Source organism: Acipenser ruthenus, chromosome 13 (genome assembly GCF_902713425.1).
Source record: "Acipenser ruthenus chromosome 13, fAciRut3.2 maternal haplotype, whole genome shotgun sequence".
Taxonomy (NCBI): domain Eukaryota; kingdom Metazoa; phylum Chordata; class Actinopteri; order Acipenseriformes; family Acipenseridae; genus Acipenser; species Acipenser ruthenus.
The window spans coordinates 34,883,261-34,906,946 of NC_081201.1; the positions used below are offsets into that span (position 1 = coordinate 34,883,261).

The 23,686-nt window shown below is 35.8% G+C and overlaps 1 protein-coding gene across 4 annotated transcripts in view; it reads left to right on the top strand.

Annotated features, from left to right (window-relative positions):
- Positions 1-23,686, top strand: part of LOC117418396 (dedicator of cytokinesis protein 1) — a 198,132-nt gene that overhangs the window by 148,102 nt on the left and 26,344 nt on the right. For 2 of the 4 annotated variants that reach the window (XM_058985202.1, XM_034031388.3), the window contains exons 30-40: positions 3,531-3,609; positions 4,237-4,337; positions 8,217-8,275; positions 9,631-9,779; positions 12,168-12,253; positions 12,466-12,622; positions 13,733-13,773; positions 14,362-14,452; positions 16,320-16,439; positions 21,559-21,648; positions 22,674-22,778. In XM_058985202.1, coding sequence (XP_058841185.1) covers positions 3,531-3,609; positions 4,237-4,337; positions 8,217-8,275; positions 9,631-9,779; positions 12,168-12,253; positions 12,466-12,622; positions 13,733-13,773; positions 14,362-14,452; positions 16,320-16,439; positions 21,559-21,648; positions 22,674-22,778 — 1,078 coding nt within the window. The remainder of the gene's footprint in view (positions 1-3,530; positions 3,610-4,236; positions 4,338-8,216; positions 8,276-9,630; positions 9,780-12,167; positions 12,254-12,465; positions 12,623-13,732; positions 13,774-14,361; positions 14,453-16,319; positions 16,440-21,558; positions 21,649-22,673; positions 22,779-23,686) is intronic. The other 2 variants (XM_058985203.1, XM_058985204.1) reach the window with 1 other exon arrangement.

Consider the following 23,686-nt stretch of genomic DNA (forward strand, 5'->3'; position numbering starts at 1 on the left):
TGCAACTTACGCTGGTATGTGAGAGAATTGCTTTTTAATTTTGTGGTTCAATAAACTGGTCAAAACCCTTGTGATTTTTTCAATGTATTTATTTAAACTACATTTTTTTCTAAATACAGAAGTGTTGGTTACAAAGTGCAGAATTAGGGGATGAAGGAATCTAGGACCCAGTTTAAATGACCAACACACATCTATGCGGTTGAACTGTTTCTGTTTTTTTTTATTATTATAATTTTTTTTTTATTGCCGAAGTTGTTTGTAAGAATATGATAAACGTTGTTTTTGTTCTCCATTTTACTTGATTTGGAATATACACATAGCTGACAGGGTTCATTTTAATAATAAAACAAACAAACAAAAAAAAAAAACCATCAGTCATACAACAGAGGTCATGCTGTCAAAACATGCTCTACCAGTACTCAGGTTTTGAACAATTCAAAACCGTACCACACTGATAGTTATCTGGGGAACCAAATATTAACATGTTGTAAGAAAATAAAATATTGATGGGAAATCATTCTTTTCTGAGGTCTTAGTAAAACATCAGTCACCTTGTAATTACCTGCCATGGGAAATTTAACTGAGAAATAGATTGGTTAACCTGAACTTCTTTCAGGTCGAACATGTCGCTAGTGTGGCTGTAGAGGTGGTAAAATGTTTAGAAAGGAAATTGCCTCTGTCTGTATTTTACAAAGTCATTTTGGTGCCAATGCTTGGAATGCTATGCATTTTTTTCTTCTTAATGGTATGCACTCAGAACTTGGAACAGTGGAATGAACATTGGTTGGATATTCTATGTATACATTCTTGCATCAGTAATTTGGCCCCACTGCTCATGTGCAGTAGTCAGTGATATCATTGAAAACACAGTGTTGGAGAGTATGTATATAATTTTGGTACGTTTAAAATCTTACCTTAACCCTGAATGTCAGGCCGCATATTTGTTTGATGTTTTTGTCTGCTGAAAAAAGACTTAGGGGACATGACTCGCTGATGTAGCAAGACATGCAACTGCTAGCCAATTCGAAACTAGTGTTCCTAAACATACCATTCAACACAGAGAGTCCACTCCTTCACTTTTAAAGTGATTACATTAAACCTATTAACACCAATTAGCTGCCAAATGCCTTCAATCTTTTTTGCCCCATTAACAATTTAGTCATTGGCAAGTATGTCTGCTTTAACTTCATTTTTTAATCAAACAGAATAGCAAAAGGCTACATTGTATATAGATTTCAGTAAACCAAGTAAGAGAATCAACCCGCCTCTCCCCCTGATTCCTGACAAAGTATTGTTAAAAGGACAGTATTGCACTACTTCCACTTGGGTATCAGTAGTTCTTTAAGGGTTAATGCCAATGTAGTATTGCTGTCATTTTTTAATGCATGTAAAATCAGATCAAATCGTAATGATTTTGATTCCAGAATGTACATATCTCACTCATATGACAATTAGTGTAGTAGACATGTGTGTTAAATTCATATTCGGCTAATGTCAAATTCAAATGAAGAAACAGACCTGGTGTGCAATGGCCTTTAATGTTCTGCAGTCAGCTGTGTAATTGATGCCAAAGGGTCTCCAGTACAATAATTTCTCTTACCCTCCCTCTTCCCCTCAGCAAAGCCTTACGTACAGTGCAAAAAGTGGGAAGGTAACTCAGACCTGTGTTTTTCCATGTTGTGCTTTGGAAGGTCATTTTTCTTTCTAAAAGTCACCTGTTGCCACAGAAATCTAAAGCCGTGCCATCGGTGATCTATCATTATTGCTGTGTCTGCGAGCTGGTTGAAGGAATACAAGGTGACAGTTGATGAATTTGAGATTTCTTTAATGCTTTGGCGTTCGCTAATGTTAAGTGAAAGTTCAGCAGTGAGATGATTTATGATGATTACATTTCAGTCCAAGAGGATAACTATACCAGAAAATTTTTTGGAAATTTGCCAAGAGAAAAGAAGCTCTTTTGAATTAGTAATTGCATATCTGTTACTGCGCTTTGCCTAGTCCTCATTTCAACCTGCCTCTGATCGTCTGGGTTCATGAGGAAATAGTTTTTTCCTTCAATGCTGTACACATGTTTTGATTGAACTGGGCTTGATCACACAGATGCATTGGTTAATTTTTGATGCAATTTGTGATTGCACCAAGTTAGTTACGTTGTATTCCCTTATCCAAGCACATTTATTGAAGTGAACACGCTACAACAGTAGGCTTAAATAAATAATGAAATATGAACTCCTAAAGTAAGAACAGAAAACCTAATAACAAATTAAATAATAAAAATGCATTATGCCACATAATGAAATCGTAGATTAATTACTGAGCAGTCAGTAGCTCCTGTGCATCTGCGTTTGTCCAGTATATTTGGTTGGTTACAACAATACCTCCCCTGCCCAATATGATCAGCCAATATTATTATTATTTGTTTATTTAGCAGACGCCTTTATCCAAGGCAACTTACAGAGACTGGGGTGTGTGAACTATGCATCAGCTGCAGAGTCACTTGCAATTACATCTCACCCAAAAGATGGAGCACAAGGAGGTTAAGTGACTTGCTCAGGGTCACACAATGAGTCGGTGGCTGAGGTGGGATTTGAACCCGGGACCTCCTGGTTACAAGCCCTTTTCTTTAACCACTGGACCACACAGCCACAATATTACAGTATTAGCAATTTGATGGGTTGTTTTAAATGTATTGCATATATATATATATATATATATATATATATATATATATATATATATATATATATATATATATATATATATATATAATATATATATATATACACAGCATGTTAAAGTGGAATGCAATATAACGGTGCCGTGATTCTCTGAAAATACTTGCATCATTTTGTGGGCCAGGTGCAAAGGTCAGTCATTACCAGGGGAAAGTATTTCTGGAGTGATCACAACCCCCTTTAGTTCCTAATTTGAATAAGTAGAATTCAATCATCAACATTATTTTGTTAATGTCTGTTGCTTCCTGCTGTCTAAGATTCGGAGAAGCAATTAAGTTTATTATCTGTGTCTTATTTGAATTCCCTATGTAGATGAGCAATACTTCGCAAGTCTTGCATGAAAGCATGGAGGTCAATTAGGAAGATGTATCGTGAAGGGTTTTCAGCAATTACACATTGTTTCAAGCTTAATAAAATATGTTTAATGCTTGCCACCGCAAAAACGATGTTTTCATTCTTTAGCATATATTACATTTTTTGATGGGTAATGAAACACGCACCACAACCTGTTTTGTGACATGCTAATGGCAAATGGTTGAACTCTCTACAGTAACAATACATTTGGATTGGACTGAACTGAGCCTGCCTTTCCAACCAGAATAAGCAGCTTTCTGTAGTCTTTGGTATTTGCAGGTTCAGATTAAGTGGTGGATTTGGTTGTCCTTCTCCATTTAAGTGGAGATTAACAAAACTTTGTAATATAATATAAAGTCATTTGCTGAATTTACATAAAGCAATTAATCTTTATTTGATAATAAAGCACACAAGTTAAGTAAGAAATTTCCTGTCTTGCAGAGTATTCCTGAGAGCGATTAATCAGTATGCAGCAGTGCTGAACAAGAAGTTCCTTGATCAAACCAACTTTGAGCTCCAAGTAAGTAGAGCAAATCAAACCATAAATGTTTTTTTTTTCCATAAAACTTTTGTTTTTAACCAAGAAATGCACAGTTCTTAAAACAGATCTATTTTAATGATCTAAACTGTGTCAGATCCTAATTCTAACCTTAATCCCAACCCCATGGCTGAATTATTGTCCCACCTATTAACATTACTATGTACAATAAAAATGTGAAAAATCAACTTTAGAAATAATAGGGTGGTAGTATTTAGATCTGCCATTGTAAAGATCATTAAAATAGACCCAGTTGACAGAAAGTGAAAATGAATGCAAGCAATGTTGAAAAATCTTTTGTTTGTCAAGAGTGATTGCCATAGTTTAAGGGCCAATGCTGACAGATGATTTGATGTTCTGCCTCTGTCATTAAACAGCTGTCCAATACACCAGATTTTTAAGTCATAAAGATGGTTGTTAAAAGGCTGTTTGCATTGATTACCTGCAGACTACAAAATAACAGCTACATGATACACTCCTCTGGTAGGATTTGTGGTAAAGTAATGCTTGTTGATATTGTGCTAAAAGAGTTTGTTAGTATCTAATTCATGTACACAATACAGTAAATAAACTCATTTTTACCCCCTTTCCTTTTTTTCTTCTTTTAAGCTGTGGAACAACTATTTCCACCTGGCGGTTGCTTTTCTCACACAGGAATCTCTGCAGCTAGAGAACTTCTCCAGCGACAAACGGGCCAAAATATTTCAAAAGTAAGTACGATTTTATACTGCGATTTTATGCATTGTGTGATTCAGTGACTGATTTAGTTGTATCTTGAGACATTAAGGGCTGTATCTTGGCCAGAACATTTGGTAAAAAAAGGCACTCCAACACACACTGTTTATAAACGTAGGTCAAAGTCATTGACCTTTTTTTTTTTTTTTTTTTTTTTTTTTCTGTTTTTTTTTTTTTAAATTTAGTCGTCGCCAATTATTTTTACCCCGGTTTTCACCCCAATTTAGCATGCCCAATTATTATCTGTATCCCGGCTCACCGCTCGCAACCCCCCTGCCGACTCAGGAAACGGAGGCTGAAACACGCGTCCTCCGAAACGTGCTCCTTCCAAGCCGTCATTTTTCGCACTGCAGATCCACAGCAATGCTACCAGACCTATAGTGCCGGAGGACAACACAGATCTGGCGGCTCCGCTGCAGAGCCACAGGCGCCCTATGACATAGCCTGGATTCGAACCAGCGATCTCCAGGCTATAGGGCACATCCTGCGAGGAGCGCCTTTACTGGATGCGCCACTCGGGAGCCCCATTGACTTGTTTTTAAGGTGCCTTAAGTGATTGCAACATGGGAGACCTACTGCATTCAGAGTTTGCAGCTGTCTGACCAAGTTCATTTTTGGGGACTTAGCTCAAAACAGATTTCAAAGTTCCTTAAGTTTGAGCCACCTGCGGGGTTATTTTATCTATTTGGAACATATAATTTAAATAATAATAATAATAATAATAATAATAATAATAATAATAATAATAATAATAATAATAATAAAAACAGGAAGGAAGTTAGTGTTACTGTCCATTAGAACAGCAGGGCTGTCCCTGCTGCTATTAATACAAGAGAAAATGCATTTCCTCCGGTTCCTTTGGCTGTGTGTGCTCAAACTAATCCCATTTTACACTTTCCCTTTATTACTTAATTCCTATAGGTCATGTATAGCGTGTACACCAGTGTCAATGCCATAGCTGCATATCCCCTAAGCTTCTCTTTGTTGAGCCGGCCCCACCAAGCTGTACTGTCTCTCCCTTAAAAGGGATTACATTCCTTATCTTTGGAATGAGGGTTTTGAACAGTCTGAGTAATATTTTGAAGTCCACAGTGAGTCAAACTTGTCAGAAGAAAACAGTGTTCAAAGGGGAGGCTTTATAGTGGATTTGTGCATTCCTTCCACGGCAGTGTGCTGGTTTCTAATTCAGCTAAGGCTGCAACCACAAATCATTCACATTCTTATGTGTTGGATGTTGAAAATAAATTGGGGTGTGTGTGTCACCAGAGACATGTCAGTATTTGTATTATTTGTATTGTGCCACAATGGGAGACAACTTTGTACAAAGACAGTACAATCTGGCAGTGAAAAACGCCATAGGGGACCCAAAGAAGTAAAACTATCTGAAGCATGTACTGTACACAACAGTTACAAAAGAAAAGTTCTGTGTCATTTTTGGCCCAAAGCCCTGTTTACAGCATTGCTTATTTGTATTTTATTAAAAACAACAGTGGCATTGCCTCTGTATCATTTTGGTTAAAAAGGATTACTATTTAGAATGTATTATTATTATTATTATTATTATTATTATTATTATTATTATTATTATTATACATTTTCATTAGTTATGTATTTTTATTTGTATTATTTGTTAATCATAGCCTGAACTGTTTTGGCCATAGATGTACCATTACAAAGTAATGGCATAGTACAGGAAAATAATAAAAGCACCACTCAAATACAGGCTACAGGTGCAGAGTCATTACAACTGAGTAATTATGACCCTGCAGAGATGGCTTAGAGGCCAACTGCATTGGGGACCTTTATGCTTAGGCATGCTAGGTATGAGACCTGTTTTGAGCAAGCTGTCTATTTTTGCAGTTCTTATTCATTTTCCACCTCCATACAATTTAAAATATTGTTTTAGGCTGTTATACAGTAGGAATATAAAGCTGTGTCTGTCAGTTTAGCTAAGGTTTCCAGACTTTTGACAGTTGAACATGTGTCTTCATAGCTGACAGATGTAATGTTATCTTAGTTTTTCTTCTTAGTTTTTCTTCCAGAGTAACAGTTATAGATTACTTTCTCTTTCATCAATTGGTTAAGTGAAGGCAATGTTTTTTCCCTAGATTCTAAAATTCAGTAAATTCAGATTTCAAACAACCTTGGTCTCTAAAAGCCAGAAGTGCCAGTGGGAGACAGCCTTTAGTTTAGAAACATCCCCCTTCCAAATTAGCTTTGCCTTTTTTTTTTATAGCTTCCCCACATTGTCTAGATGAAGACATTTCTGAGTCAACATAAACTCCTAGATCTTTTTCATAGATTCCTTCTTCAATTTGAGTGTCTCCCATGTGGTATTTATAATGCACATTTGTATTGCCTGCATGTAGTACCTTACACTTTTCTATATTAAATGTCATTTGCTGTGTGTCTGCCCAGTTCTGAATGCTGTCTAGATAATTTTAAATGACCTTTGCTGCTGCAACGGTGTTTGCCACTCCTCCTATTTTTGTGTCGTCTGCAAATTTAACAAGTTTGCTTATACCAGAATCTAAGTCATTAATGTAGATTAGGAAGAGCAGAGGACCTAATACTGATCCCTGTGGTACTCCACTGGTTACCTCATTCCATTTTGAGGTTTCTCCTCTAATCAGTACTTTCTGTTTTCTACATGTTAACCACTCCCTAATCCATGTGCATGCATTTCCTTGAATCCTTTCTGCGTTCAGTTTGCAAATTAATCTTTTATGCAGGACTTTGTCAAAAGCTTTCTGGAAATCGAAATAAACCATGTCATATGCTTTGCAATTATTATTTGTTTATTTAGCAGAAGCCTTTATCCAAGGCGACTTACAGAGACTAGGGTGTGTGAACTATGCATCAGCTGCAAAGTCACTTACAACTACATCTCACCCGAAAGACGGAGCACAAGGAGGTTAAGTGACTTGCTCATGGTCACACAGTGAGTCATGCTGACTGTCTCCCAGGACACTGTTACCATATAGGCAATTTCCATTTTGGACCTTATAGTTTTCATAAGTTTACATATAATAAAAGTCAGGCTTACTGGTCTGTAGTTACCTGGTTGGTATTATGTTTGCAATTCTCCAGTCTGTCGGTACAACCCCTGTCTCAAGAGACTGTTGCATGATCTTGGTTAGCGGTTTGTAAATAACTTTTCATTTCTTTTAGTACTACTGGGAGGATCTCAACCGGCCCAGGGGATTTGTTTATTTTAAGAGCTCCTAGTCCCTTTAACACTTCTGCCTTTGTTATGCTAAAGTTATTTAAAACTGGATAGGAACAGGTCAACATGTGGGGCATGTTGTCCTTATCCTCCTTTGTAAAAACTTGTGAAAAGTAATCATTTAATATATTTGCTATTTTTTTCTCTTCATCTATGATGTTGCTTTTATATCTGTTAGACATTTTACATCCTCTTTGAATGTTCTTTTGCTGTTAGTGTACTGGAAAAAACTTTTATAAACCATTCTATCTGTGTTACTCTATTTATTATGCGTGAAAGTTTGTATTTATTTATTTTTTTTATAAATAAAGCAGAAGTTTATCGTTTTAGTTTGCTGTGTTGTCAATGCAAACACCACTTTGTATAATGTTGCTAATTTAACGATTTTTTTGCATAACATAATTTGGTATATAAAGCTTAAAGGCAATTTTTATATATATATATATATATATATATATATATAAAAACTGTATAATGCTGTTGCATTATTAGGCAGTTATCACAATGCCAAGCTCAGAATACTTACATTATATCAAACATTCCAAGGCTGCATTTATTGACAAGATTGTCTTATTCTCACAAAGTATAGTGAAAGTTACAATACAGTTTTTATTATTTTTATTTTTAGATATCAGGACATGAGGAGGACCATTGGATTTGAAATCAGGGACATGTGGTATAATCTTGGTAAGCAGAATAGTTTGTATACTACAAATTCAGACCCATGGCCCACAAAATTATGTTCTGTACCTTTTTTTTATTTTGAAAACAAAAACATGTTGATAAATGAATAGCAATTGAAGCCATCAGGGCAAGTGCAGTAATTAAATCATCACAGTGTTGCAAGTAAGTGGATTAAACAGTGGGTAGTTTCATGATACAGCATAGAAACCCCTCAGAGAAGTAACTGATTGCAATCACAGTTATTCAAGCATGATGAAAAAAAAGTGAGACTTACCAAGTACTGGCACTGATGGCTTCATTTGTCCACAAATGATTGACATGGTGTAGGCTTACTGTTACCCTATTCAAGGTGTTACACTGTTGTAGAAATGAAACGTTGCTATGGACATTCATAGACATTTATGACACTGATGTTGCACCTGATAGATAACTTGGTGTCACCAACGGTTTTTATCTCTAAGGTTGACTTTGATACTTGAAGCCATAATACAGGATTACCTGTCAGTTTAGAAGCAATGCATAATATAGTAGATAGCTAGGTAGTGTCCTCCCAGCTGATCGTTGACACTATTAGAAATTTATTAGGTACAAAGTAACAGCTATTAAATATGGTACTGTATTTAAGCATTCAAGCCATGAATTTACAACGTAAATGTGAACCTGCGGAACATATAAGAGTTTTTATCCAGACAGTGGTAATATATATTCAAGTAGCAGCATGTTTTACCTTAAACATTAATTTGGTCAAAAATTTGCATTACAGGTAAATAATACTAATAAAATATACAGTACTGAGTTTATATATAGAATTGTGACACATGCAGTTTTTGCTGACATTTGTCTTGCTGAGTATATTTCACAATGTGTGTCATGTTGTTCTTTTGCCAGATTGTTGACCACAAATAACAAAGACATTGATGTAGACCCTACCTTAAATAGTTGGGTCACTTTGATTAAGACTTCTTGACTTCTTGGCCGTGTGCAATTGACTAACTTTCACAGCTTTTGAAATAGAAAAAAAAATACTCTTTTATTGATGATTTAAAACTTGTTTATATGAATGGCTCTGAGGTACTAAATGTAATTTTGAAACACAAATTCCTTTAAAATGCCTTAGCATAACCTTTCCTAATATTTAATTATTTGTAGTTATAGTCATACATTTTAGCTGTAGCTGATAAACTGTTGAGAATGGGGAAGCAGTCTAATTTATCAATTTAGAATTACTGCCGACAAAAAAAAGGCAGTTTTAGGTTTATCTGATCATTTTTTATGTAATATAATATTGTACAATTGTGAAAAATATTGCTGTTTTTTTAGTTTAAATTTATTTCAGTTTTTTTTTCTGTCACTATAAGGTCAGCACAAAATAAAGTTAATCCCAGAAATGGTGGGTCCCATGTTAGAAATGACTCTTGTTCCTGAAATTGAGCTCCGGAAGGCTACAATCCCCATCTTTTTTGATATGATGCAATGCGAGTTTCACTACACCAGAAGCTTCCAAAGGGTAAGCCCAATTTTTACCAATTTTGATGTTTTAAATGATAAAAGCAAGTATCCAAAACAGACTGTGCCAAGGTGTATCTATTGCACATCGGCATCTTGTCTTTGGATATCACACATGGCCCGGGGGTGGGGGATGTCTTGAAATTAAAATTCTACAGGTTTTTAAAAAAACTAATGCAGAAACGTTGTTTCCAAATATTGTTATGCATCCTTCTTTATGATCTTGATTTTGTATTATAGTGAATTTATTTATTAATAAAATATTATTAATATGTGAAAATAAATATTTTTTACCAGTAGAATCTAAACAGAAGCCTGTGCTTCAAGAAATTATATGGAAACTACCAAGGTTAGACATTTAGTTTGTTTTAGTTCTGACATCCCACAGAATGCAGTTCTTGTTTTGTTTTGTTTAATTTAATTTTGTTTTATTTTTTAATTTTATTTTATCTGTCTCTACAGAGTATGGGCTTTGCTTGTTTAAATTTGACTTCGTATTGTTGCGCATTGAGTCACTGTGCTGTTTTAATAGCATTTCTGCAAAGCTGGTGGTGCTTGCCCTCCTGCCCAATATCGATTTATTAACTCCTGGGGAGAGACGGTGGAAATTCAAAGATGAAATTCACCTTATTGATCATCTGTTTGTTTTCTGAAATGTTTATCTTGAATGTTTCTCTCTGTACATTCCCTTTCTTTAAAGAGAAACTTACTGTGTAAGCATGCTATAGGATAGCTATATGAAATCCAACCAGATCTTTCTAGTTGTATTTGGTCCACTTAAAGCTCCCATAAATGTAAGCCTCCAATGAATCCTGATACATTGTGAAATCACTTGTTTGCTCACTCCCTGAGCTTGCCACATGCTGAGTAGATGTGTCGAGACTAGGCTAGACAAACCGTGCCAGGGCCACTAGAGAAAAAAAGCAGGATGCATTCCAAGGGCAATTCCGAATATAATGATAGGTGCTCAATTATAACACATGCATTAACAAACACCCCTTTTCAATGCAGTGTTTTTATTCTCTGTTTTGCAGCCTAGTCAACATTCATGAAGTGTATCAGAACTAATAGAATAAACACTCACTGTTTTTGAGAGTAGCAATCTGCCTTGCCTTGGACAATGAGCTAAAAACATAGCACTGGATTGAACATTAAACAGTTGGTTCTTGTGTTACTAATATGCAAGCAATGTAATTTGCTGATATTATTAGTTGCATTAACAAGGATCCACATTTGGCTGAATTTCCATAACAGATGTGTCACTATAGCTTTTATAACTGAAGCATGTGGCTAACATGTAAGCAAACATATTTTTATGCTAAATGAAAATGACAATGTGGTGCCTTTCAACTTTTTTGACAATTTGCAATAAAGCTGCATATTGGTCTTTGTAATTACATCTTTTAAGGTTAAGCTGTTACCATCCCGGCAAGCTCTGATACCTGATTGGTTCCAGCTGTCAGGCTATTAAATGACAAACTGATGCAAATAAGTGTTTCAGGAGTAGATATTGGTTTTGTTAGTGTCATTAAAAGAAAAATGTGCCTCATTACTACAACCTGAAAAGCTTGCCAGAGGATATTTAAATCAATTCCCTGCTCCATGGCCTGGTCCCAACATCAGTTAGTCTTCCTTTACTGCCAATTTTGCAGTCCTTTTTAATTTTATGAAAGAAGTACCTGAAATATACCCACCTGTCAGCCCTTCTTCAGTTAAAACAGTCTGTTTCTAATTTAGTGCTGTGAGGAGCGATGCATTTTAAATTCTCTTATCTGTTGTTATTAACAGACATACTGGCACTGCATTTCATTTACCACATCAGGATTTCTTAAAGTTCTACAGCTTGCACGAACACAGTACCCTGCTAGACACTTTTCTAACATTTGCTGCAATATTACACAACCCCCAGCCAGTACTAATAGTGTCACTTTCTGCTAAACCATTTTCATGCAGCACATAGGGTGAAATTCAGTTGCTATTAGTCCTAATCACAATGCTAATCTGTTGTAGGAGGCAAGCTTAAAAGAGAAGATGGCTTCATTTTTCCCATATTCCATTTAGTTTAATGTACCGAATACTTGCTTAAATAAATTTCAACCATTTATTTGTGCAATCTATAAGTATATTAGGGTGATAAAAGTTGTATGCCAGAGTATTAGCAGAAAAATGTGTGACTATAATAAAAGTCTGAAAAGAAGAATAGCTTTTGAATGGCTAAGACCGATAATGAATAAATTAATATGAACTACAGCAAGCTCTTAAAGTCAATCAGGCTGAAAAGGGGTGATTAAGCAATGATCTCCCTCCAAACAGTGAACTACTAAAGCCATAGTAATGAAATGAAAAATTAGCCACACTGATTATTTACGCTTGCTCTGTTTAATTATAGTTTGAAAACGAGATCATCACCAAGCTGGATCATGAAGTGGAAGGAGGCAGAGGGGACGAGCAGTACAAAGTGCTGTTTGACAAAATGTAAGTGGTGATTAATTGCTAAGATAATGCCAGAATCCAGACAACTAAGACAATAATTAAAATACAGCACTCTTTGTTCTCGGAGGAAATAATTAAAACTTGTTAATGTTTCGGAGGGCTATTTCAAACAGTCAGGATTTTGAGTTTGACCTCAATTAAGTTTCTTTTTTTTTGCCGGGTGGAATTAACAAGGTGTTTACAATTTTATCCAGCCTCCTCGAGCACTGCCGGAAGCACAAGTACCTTGCCAAGAGCGGGGAGAATTTTGTCACGCTGGTTGTCAGGCTGATGGAGAGGCTGCTGGATTACAGAACAATCATGCATGATGAAAGCAAAGAAAACCGCATGAGCTGTACAGTCAATGTGCTGGTGAGTAAAGAAAATAGAGAAAGAAAGAAATACAAGAGAGTTGTCTGAAAGTGAATTTAAAATGATTTTGCTATCTGCATATTACTACAGCTCTTTTTTTTTTTTTTTTAGTTGGACATGAAAATGAAATAGTCTGAATTTACAGGGGGGGGTGTATGCCACTTGAATACTTGTTTTATAATTGGAAGGTATTACTGCAATTACTGTAATTGAAAACTGTTAAAACTGACTTTCAACCTGAAGTGCTAGTTGTAAATGTACTCCATTGAATGCCGCCTTCCCAAAAGCATGGATGAAGAGACACAAATTGAGAACAATCACTTTAATAAAGTCAAGCCGTGGTTTGCTTTCATCCTAGAAACTCACTGAAACAATTTTATAAAGATAAAAAAAAAAAAAAAATACCAATAAAATAAACCTAGATGAGCACCAACCCTGATCCCACTGGCAGAAATAATTGAATTAAGAGAAGGAGCAAACTGCAGTGTCATATTAATACTTTCTTTTGCTGTGTTGTAAGTCTCACACCACATCACTTTGAATGGGAATTCCAAACTGAGGTCTCAGCTTTACTAGTTATATAAAGCCAACTCAAAATTTGCAGTGTGATGACTTTATTGGTTACACAAGGCTCTCTCTAGAGTTCTGATGTGACAACTTTATTGGTCACGCAAAGTTGGTTTTGGAATTCCGTTGTGGCAAGTTTGTTAGTTACACAGAGTTGACAGTTTAAACATCTGTATTGCCTTCAGCAATTGTTTAGGTAAAATGTTGTTGTTCATTATCATATTGAAATTGAAAAGCGGATAATGATTTGTAACTTTCTAGAAGTGCCAGGAGCCCATTCTGTAAAACCTAGGCTTAACCTTTACAGTTAAAGATGTTCATGCTGATTCATTAGAAATGCTTTTTTATTATTATTATTAAATAAGCTAGCATTGAAATTATTCTAATTAATTTGCTGCCAGGGCTTTCTTTTATTTATTTTGTATTAACTGGTGCTGTTGGGAGCTAAGGAAAGGAAATCAGGGATTGTGCCAGTGCACTTTTTATATTTGATAGAAGTGCTGAGCCTTGTGCTGTATGTATAAATTAGTATTTCTTTTTCAGAACTTCTACAAAGAGATAGAAAGAGAAGAAATGTATATAAGGTATGTCATTTATTTTCTGTTTATTTACCGTATTTTATAAATATGTGATTACATTAAACATGTCTTTTTTTTAACACATACTGTACATTATCTTTTGAATTTCAGTAATGTCTGGCAAATATGCAGAGAAATTGGCGCAAGTGTACCATTACATTTAGTGATGTGTGTTTTATATATGTATATGTGAATTTATATTTTATTAATAAAATTGTGTGGTGGTTACACCTACTACTAATGTATTTACATTTCACGGTAACCAAGAAAAACGATACAGTAGTTTGATTGCAGTTATGTGTAACCTACTGCAAAGGTATTGTACTGTAATAATCAAATTGAAAGTTTAATGAAGAACTGTAAAGGGACTTTAAAACATACTGAAAATATGTAAGTGGCTCGCAAACGCAAAAATATCATATCTGCTTATAGAGATTATACCCATTTAGAAAATTACATGATGTAAGTTTTGCAGTGGTGGCCGTTTGATTTTGGATTCCTGTTCTCTCAAGGTTATTGAAATGATCACAATTTTTTTTATATAGATTCAGCTCATGACATTTATTAAATTGACTTTTTCTTTATTACCTTCAGGTATTTGTACAAGCTGTGCGACCTTCACAAAGAGTGTGACAACTACACAGAGGCTGCCTACACACTGCTGCTTCACGCCAAGCTTCTCAAGGTATTACACATTCTAGATTCATATTGAATTCCAACATCTATAATGGAAGACGACAGATCAAAAAATAGAACTTTGTGTAGGCTGAAGATTCCTTTCATAGCTATTAAAGAATGTGCCCGTCAACCAAGTAGATATCTCACTTATATGTGGTTGCTAAAGATTCAACTTTCTAAATAAATAAATATATATATGAATCAGTGGAGGTTAACCCCATAATCTTTGCTATGGGTAAAATATATGAAAATTCTGAATCAAAGACTACATGTCTACAAGCTACAGACAAGGGAAATGTGTATTACCAGTTGAAGCAAGTATTACAGGATTTAGATTTTTTTTTAATGTAACTTTTTATTACCATTTTAAAATGCAGTTTTGGTCAGTTGCACTTCTTTTCCTACTTTTTAGTTATTGCTTTGGAACAGATAGCAAACATGTGGTAGCCAAGTGAAATGTAAAAATCGAATTGGACCACAGACTGTCATCATGCTGAATACTGACTGGCTGATAGATGGTTGAAAACTAGCTATAAACTCCTAACTGCAACAGTGACACTGAATATCTACCAGCTGGATATTCAAGATAAAATGATTTATTTTAATTCTGGCAATCCAGATGCAAGCTCAGAATATCCTATTCAAATTTGCTGGCATTATTTATATTTATTTAGAATCCAATAAATTGTCCAAAAACTTTCATTTATTTTGGCTCATACTTATTTCTTTGATGGTCTGTAACCAACAGCACATATTTTCCAAGTTGTTCCCGATTGTGATGAATACACCTTTGTTTAAGGCATAATACATCAGCCACAGTATAGTAGAGGTTCTTACCCTTTCTTTATTCAATATGAAATACATTGTGCATTTCTTCAACAAGAATAGATGTAATGATGAAATCTAGAAAGCCAATTACTAAACTAGATTACTAGTATCTGTATGCTCACGCAATGCTTGGTTTGTCCAGTGTCTTATTGGGGAGATGAGCTGTAAAATAGTTTAGTAAGAATGTTGTCTTGTAGTTCCAAGTTGAAATCCTCAGTTTTATAGGTAACGGTGAGTAATGTGCACAGAAAGTGAAACGGTGGAATAGTGTGGGAAGCATTTATCTAAGAATTACATTGCAGTGTGAAATTGAACATGATTGTGGGACACTGCTTATGATTATGAGCTAGGTGTGTGTATCTACCAAAAGCTGATAGGTTACATCTTTCCCTTTAACTGTTCTGTATAGCCTAGGTGATGCAGAACATTATGCAGCGTAGATGAAAACTGCTTCTTTTATCCCCTGGTGCTTTATGTTAGTCTTTCATGTATGTATGTGTGTAGGTAAAAGGAAAGGAAGGGGAATCTAAAAACATTTTTCTTTTCAGGGTATGTTTTTTGTAGACCTATCTACAAACAATCTATTATATTATGATATTATTATGATAGTGAATTATGATATATAATTGTTTGGTGAGCCTGAAATCTACTGTTATTTCTTTGTGTGTGTGTGTGTGTGTGTGTGTGTGTGTGTGTGTGTAATGTTTTATAATCAATTAGCTTTGTGGTATTACAAAAAAAGATACTGTATTGAAAACAAAACCAGAAGTCAACACGGCTCCATTACTGCTGCCAGATAGAAAATGAGCATTTCAATGTTTATGTAGTGTAGCTTTTTGGGCTTTGAACACCCTGCAGCTTACATATTGCATTTGTTGTGCAAACTATTACGTCACTTCTGCAGGCTGTGTATTAAGACTGTTAATAAAGAAATACATACTGTAGGGTGGATAGATTAACTCTACAGCTATACATTCCCTACAAGCTGATTGACAGTAATATCATTTTGAGAGCATCCTGATGTGTTATTTATTGTGTTTCCCCAGTGGTCTGAGGAAGCATGTGCTGCACATCTTACACAGCGGGATGGCTACCAGGCATGCACCCAAGGACAACTGAAGGATCAGCTATACCAAGAAATTATCAATTACTTTGACAAGGGCAAGGTAAGAAGAAGAAAAAAGTAACTCCAATCACAGAGTTGTCAGCCCACTTTGCATCAAAGGACCTTCAGGCTCCATAATTCATTCCTAACGTGACTTGGGCTGATGTGCTTAATGTATCTGCTTAGCACAGAAGTACGCGTGTGTGTTTTTAAGTTAAATACTTGCTGAGCAGCATTTTTTTTCCCCCACCATATAAAGTAGCATTTTAATATTTTAAAAATGAGATACTGTGCCAGTAGTGATTTTAATGTACTGTGCACCGTGTGCAAATTATCTTGCCGTGTTATGCAACATGTGGCACATTATATGCAAGGTGCACTGCATTCCTGTTTAATAGTATTTTATTTAATATAGTGTGGTGTTTTTGATAGGCTAGTATACTGTGTTGTAAATAGTATGCAAGGGATGCAATTCATGGCACCTCATTCATGAGTGTTATACAAAGGGTGCACTTTATAGACTAGTAATTACAGTACTTGACCAAATTAAAAAGTTGGCAAGTAAGGCTTTCTCTGTGACAGGTTGGGGAGCTGGGCGCCAGGGAGTAGTTACTGCTCATTGTTTGGTGTTACTAGGATGGGATATTGTAGAATAATCCTATGGTGGTAAAAGGAAAAGACCTGGGTTGAAGTGAATCATGGATGCTAAATCTTTTCATAAATTCCCCCAGCTATTTCACAGTATTTGTATTACTGTGCAAATGAGTATAAGCAGACACTAAAAAACAAAAGAGCCTCATTACAGAGAGTGCAGTGGGTAAATGAGCTAAACCACTGATCCTTCTGGGGCCATATGCCTGAATCCCAGTGGCGTTGCAAGCTGTGAGTTTCTAGCAAGTATAAAGTCAGTCATGGCAGTTAATCCCTGCCCAGAGACATTGGTATCCTGAAGTTCTCTCTGTGGGTGTTGTGCTAGATGCTGGGTTAAGAGCAGGCTTTTTAAGCCGTTTGCAAAAAAGATGGCTTGTGTCCAGCCAGGATTACTGTGACATTACAGAAAAAGAAGCTGGAAACAGTAAAGACCTTGCAGGTCCAAATAGATGCTGGTGCAGTAACGTGAATGATCCCATCTGGACTGTATATACTTATACTCATGCTTGCATTAGGAGAGTTCTTAGCTTGCGGAAGCTGGGTATTCCTTACTATAGAGAGATTTCACAGGGCTTTTGCTACATTAGTACACTTATTTTTTAAAGAGAGGTTAGTTTCTCTTTAAGGGAAAGGTCACATTTAAAATTAACCAAGTGAAAGTGGGTTGTTTGCATTGTTATGCTGAATTTTACTGCTGTATGTTGGCAGTATTGCACGCAACCAAGAAAAGGTTTTTATCCTATTTTTTATTTAAATTGTTTGTGGAGTTGTGCATTTAAATCGCACACAAAGTTGGATAGATAGATGTAAAAACAAATGTGAATTAACCTTTAACCTAACATTGGCACCATGATGAAAATACAATCATATCAGTTAATACGTTGTGTGAAAGGTGTCTCTTGTTGTATAAGTTCAGGCTGCACAAACTGAGCGAGATGATGTCTCTTATACAATAGAAGACACCCTTCACACGACATATTAACTTATTATAAATCACACACAACAGTCTAATAATGGTTTGGCCAGGATCAACCATAACTGACATACAGTAGCCAATCTGTGCTGTTTTTTCAGGCTTGTTAATAAACGTGACAAAACTATTTATTAAAAACAAATGTACATCCTGTAAAGCTTGTACACTAGCATTTAAATGTCCTGAAGCATCGTTAGTTACTAAAGAGTTGAAACAGTTGCTCTGATTTGGTGTAGGAAAGTTATTACTAGGCAAGGCTGTCACAGCAGGGGGGACTTGTTCCTGAAGACTTGCATGAAGAAATGTATTTATTTCCCTTTTTTGCATTTCATCCATGTTTGTCGTGTAATGCTTGAGACTGAGCTTGCTCTTGTGTCCAGAAACTGAAATAATGTGCCTGTCTTCAACTCCAGCATCACTTAAAGTGCTTTGTGATGGTGGTCCACTATGAAAGGCGCTATATAAAATTTAGATTGAACACAATGGTTGGTGTATATTGTAGAGAGCAGCTTCTACGAAGATTTTTTTCATCAAACTTGCAATAAAACGTTCACCGAGGGGATGCTTTCTGTACCAGATGTCGTCCAATCTTTTTTTTTTTTTTGTGTAATTTGAAAAAGCCTTGGCTGTACAGCTTAAAGCTTGGAAACTTACAGCTTAAAGGTTTTTACAGGACAATTTTCGAAATCTGGCTGTGAGTACTTTTGTATATCCGTGATATTGGGATTGTCTTTAAGACCACCTTGGTGATTTTTGTTCTGTAATGCTGATGTTTGAGTGACATATTCATGTCCAGTGACATCGGTAAGTAATATGTCCCAATTACTTATCCAAATTAAAACAAAGGTCGAAGTTAATAACAGGATTTTCCATTTTGCTGTGTTTTTATTTTGAGCATTTTATTTTTAAAATACAGATAATTTTATGCACAGGATGACATTTATACACAAGAGGTATAGGAATGTTTGGAAATGCTGCTCTGCGATTGGCTGATTTCTCATATGTGATTTATAATAATTAAATATGAACAAAAAATACATTAAAAGGGAAGATAGATTCAGTTTTTCACACCTCAGGGTTCAGTATCTATAAAGAGTTGTAGCATTGTACATAGATAGATTGGCATGTCTATATTGCTCTGGGGCACCGTTTGCTCAGATAATTGAAGAGTCCCACTTTTTTGCAAAGTTAACATGCAAGTGTTTTCTTTATGATATATTGGGTCTGTCCTGTGTGATAGGGTGCCCAATCTGCAGAGTATTGATCCAGAATTCAATATGCTTGCTATATTTCTTCCAACATTCTTATTTTGGCATCCAATTGGCGAATGTAATAAATCTGTTATATTGCCACATCTATACCAGCATGGTTCATCCAGTAGGGATTCATAGTTTTCTGATAATTCATTAGGCTAAATACAGACGTGCTCAAATTTGTTGGTACCCTTACAGCTCATTGAAATAATGCTTCATTCCTCCTGAAAAGTGACGAAATCAAAAGCTATTTTATCATGTATACTTGCATGCCTTTGGTATGTCATAGAATAAAGCAAAGCAGCTGTGAAAAGAGATGAATTATTGCTTATTCTACAAAGATATTCTAAAATGGCCTGGACACATTTGTTGGTACCCCTTAAAAAAGATAATAAATAATTGGATTACAGTGATATTTCAAACAAATTCGTTTCTTTAATTAGTATCACACATGTCTCCAATCTTGTAATCAGTCATTCAGCCTATTTAAATGGAGAAAAGTAGTCACTGTGCTGTTTGGTATCATTGTGTGCACCACACTGAACATGGACCAGAGAAAGCAAAGGAGAGAGTTGTCTGAGGAGATCAGAAAGAAAATAATAGACAAGCATGGTAAAGGTAAAGGCTACAAGACCACCTCCAAGCAGCTTGATGTTCCTGTGACAACAGTTGCAAATATTATTAAGAAGTTTAAGGTCCATGGAACTGTAGCCAACCTCCCTGGGCGCGGCCGCAAGAGGAAAATCGACCCCAGATTGAACAGAAGGATAGTGCGAATGGTAAAAAAAGAACCAAGGATAACTGCCAAAGAGATACAAGCTGAACTCCAAGGTGAAGGTACGTCAGTTTCTGATCGCACCATCCGTCGCTTTTTGAGCGAAAGTGGGCTCCATGGAAGAAGACCCAGGAGGACTCCACTTTTGAAAGAAAAACATAAAAAGCCAGACTGGAATATGCTAAAATGCATATTGACAAGCCACAATCCTTCTGGGAGAATGTCCTTTGGACAGATGAGTCAAAACTGGAGTTTTTTGGCAAGTCACATCAGCTCTATGTTCACAGACGAAAAAATGAAGCTTTCAAAGAAAAGAACACCATACCTACAGTGAAACATGGAGGAGGCTCGGTTATGTTTTGGGGCTGCTTTGCTGCGCCTGGCACAGGGTGCCTTGAATCTGTGCAGGGCACAATGAAATCTCAAGACTATCAAGGCATTCTGGAGCGAAACGTACTGCCCAGTGTCAGAAAGCTCTGTCTCAGTCGCAGGTCATGGGTCCTCCAACAGGATAATGACCCAAAACACACAGCTAAAAGCACCCAAGAATGGATAAGAACAAAACATTGGACTATTCTGAAGTGGCCTTCTATGAGTCCTGATCTGAATCCTATCGAACATCTATGGAAAGAGCTGAAACTTGCAGTCTGGAGAAGGCACCCATCAAACCTGAAACAGCTGGAGCAGTTTGCTCAGGAAGAGTGGGCCAAACTACCTGTTAACAGGAGCAGAAGTCTCATTGAGAGCTACAGAAAATGTTTGATTGCAGTGATTGCCTCTAAAGGTTGTGCAACAAAATATTAGGTTAGCGGTCCCATCATTTTTGTCCATGCCATTTTCATTTGTTTTATTATTTACAATATTATGTTGAATAAAAAATCAAAAGCAAAGTCTGATTTCTATTAAATATGGAATAAACAATGGTGGATGCCAATTACTTTTGTCAGTTTCAAGTTATTTCAGAGAAAATTGTGCATTCTTCGTTTTTTGTGGAGGGGTACCAACAAATTTGAGCACGTCTGTAGTTCACACTGTATAACAGGCACAGATAAGGAAGCCAAAAGTGACATGATCCACAGATGATAGATGGAATGCATGTTTGAAAAGCTTATTAAAAATAAAAGAAAAAAAAGTCTGACCTATTTTAAGAAATCCAACAACAGAAAAGAAGGCGCTGAAATAATTTGCAGTCATAATTTTTGCAACAATATCAAATGGGGCCTAGGAGCAGGGGGTTGATTTAATCGCTCTCTCACCTGGGTTGGAATCTGACTCAAGTCACAAGTAAAATTGGTATAGTAGGTCTCAGTCTCATCCACATTTTAACACATTTTGGTGTAATTCGCAGTCTTTGCTTGACTGTGGGGAATCTTTCATTGTGTCTGCCAGCACAGTGCCTGGCTGTAGCTAGTGCCATTGTCCCTTATAAGCACTGAATGTTGTGTGACAGGATTTTTAAATATAAGTAGAAAGAAGAAACATGTCCAATTAATTGATTTGTTACTATATATATGTATATTTTTATTAGATGTGGGAAGAGGCCATTTCTTTGGGTAAAGAGCTTACTGAACAGTATGAGAATGAAATGTTTGACTACGAACAGCTAAGTGACCTGCTGGTAAGTATAATGACATCTGTATTCTCACCAATTATCTTAATAATGAGAGATCGTGACTTTGATCTGAAGATCTAGAGTGTTAATCTAAATATTATTTGTTTTGTCAATAAACACCAATTTGTCTTTTTTTTTTTAATGTGGTGCTCACATATGTGATTAAGTATGTAGTAACATATGGTGATGGTTGGCTGCATATTGTCACAATTTGAATGAATCAGTTCAACAGGATAGACAGCACATCCTCTGCGGATCTTGTTTTAGTGTTCGCAACACATTCTTTAATGTTCCTTGCTATTTGTTAATTTATTTAGCATAAAACCAAACAGTGGTACCAGGTCTCCCTTTAAAATACAGCAGTCCTATATTGGCCCACTGTGTCAGTAAGTTGTTAATTATTATTAACACATTGCTGGCAATGGTTATAACAGCACAGTGATTGAACAAATGGTCTGCAAATTAGACCAGTATCTGCTTATTCTTCCTAGAGCTTTCACACTGAAGAAATCAAATTCTTGCTGCATACAATAAACTCCACATCAGACATAGACTTAATGTTCCTTAATGGTTAGTGATTAGTTAAGAAAATTCATTGTACATTTGAATGTCCCTTTTAGATATTTTGTAAGTGTTTTAAACTCCTATTTATTTATTTTAAGGAGAAAATAACCACTTTTGTGCTACAAAATGATAACACTTGGATACCTTGAAATTCCTAAAGTGTTGGTATAGTTTTGTAAAGATACAGTAACAAGTGGGAGTTAAAGAATGGAAAAATCTTGCTCCAGTACAGCATTATGTTAATGGTTCATGTAATCCATTCTTTGCATTGCATGCTGAATTGAGCATTAGCCTCAAAATATCTAAAGAAAATATGATACGCTATATCTGTGTATGATCTTTATATACAGAATGTGGATGAAACTACTGAGAACTAAATATCAGAATGGAAACTATAATGGCAGCAGAGTTGACTAATAATGTGTTCTTTCTAATCTTCAGAATTTGTAATATTCATTTCTCCACAGAGAAAACAAGCTCATTTCTATGAAAGCATTGTGAAAGTGATAAGACCCAAACCAGATTATTTTGCTGTGGGATACTACGGCCAGGGATTCCCTTCCTTCATGCGGGTAAGGGCACAGACTCATTTCTCTGACTGACAGCTGGGTCACTGACTCCAACTAAGGCATTTTCCAATTTTCCATCATATGAGGATTTTGAGTATAATATTAATGAAAAGTCCTTTATACATTTGTAAATAGCAATGTGTCAGCACTGTGACATTGCAAAATGGTTTCCTGTTGAAAAGTGTGGAAAATGCATCTACTGGTATAACTGATAGCTTTGTAAAAAAATAAAACCCAGACAGAAAGCCCTATGATTTTCCTCTTGTATCCTATATTACATATGAAATAATGAGAATGACCACCACCAGTGAAGTGCTTACATATTCATGTATAACCATAGAAAAACATGAGGTTAATGTAGGCACTAATGATACAAGTACCCAACAGTTGCTAAAACCATAAGAATAATTAGCCATTACTATGATGGAAACAGCTTGAGAATTGAATTCATCTTTCATGCAATGAAAGCATAATAATGGAGGCTCCTTAGAGGAGACAGTGCCTCGAAATGTCTATATATATATATATAGAGAGAGAGAGAGTAGCAGGTGATGTGATATAACCACAGGTTTTAATTGGAGGAGCCCAGAGTGTTTTTTTCCTCAGAGGAGACAAGCCTCCGTTATAAACTGCTCCACTGAGCAATTTGGTGTTTTCCATTGTGGTGAGCTGCTTCACCATTCTGTTAAATAATGTTGTGCATGTGTCGAATATTGCGCCTGCACAGGTATTCGTAATTAATCTAAAGCTGCTGCTGCAAACGGCAAAGGATTTATACATTTTTATGATTTTAAATGCTTCTACCTTTGAAGCTAGATGTAGCGCATATTTAGGGATTCTGTTTTTTGTTTTTTATTAGTTTCATTTTTCGGTGCTTATTTTGAGCTATTTTCGAGTTTTATGTAGATATC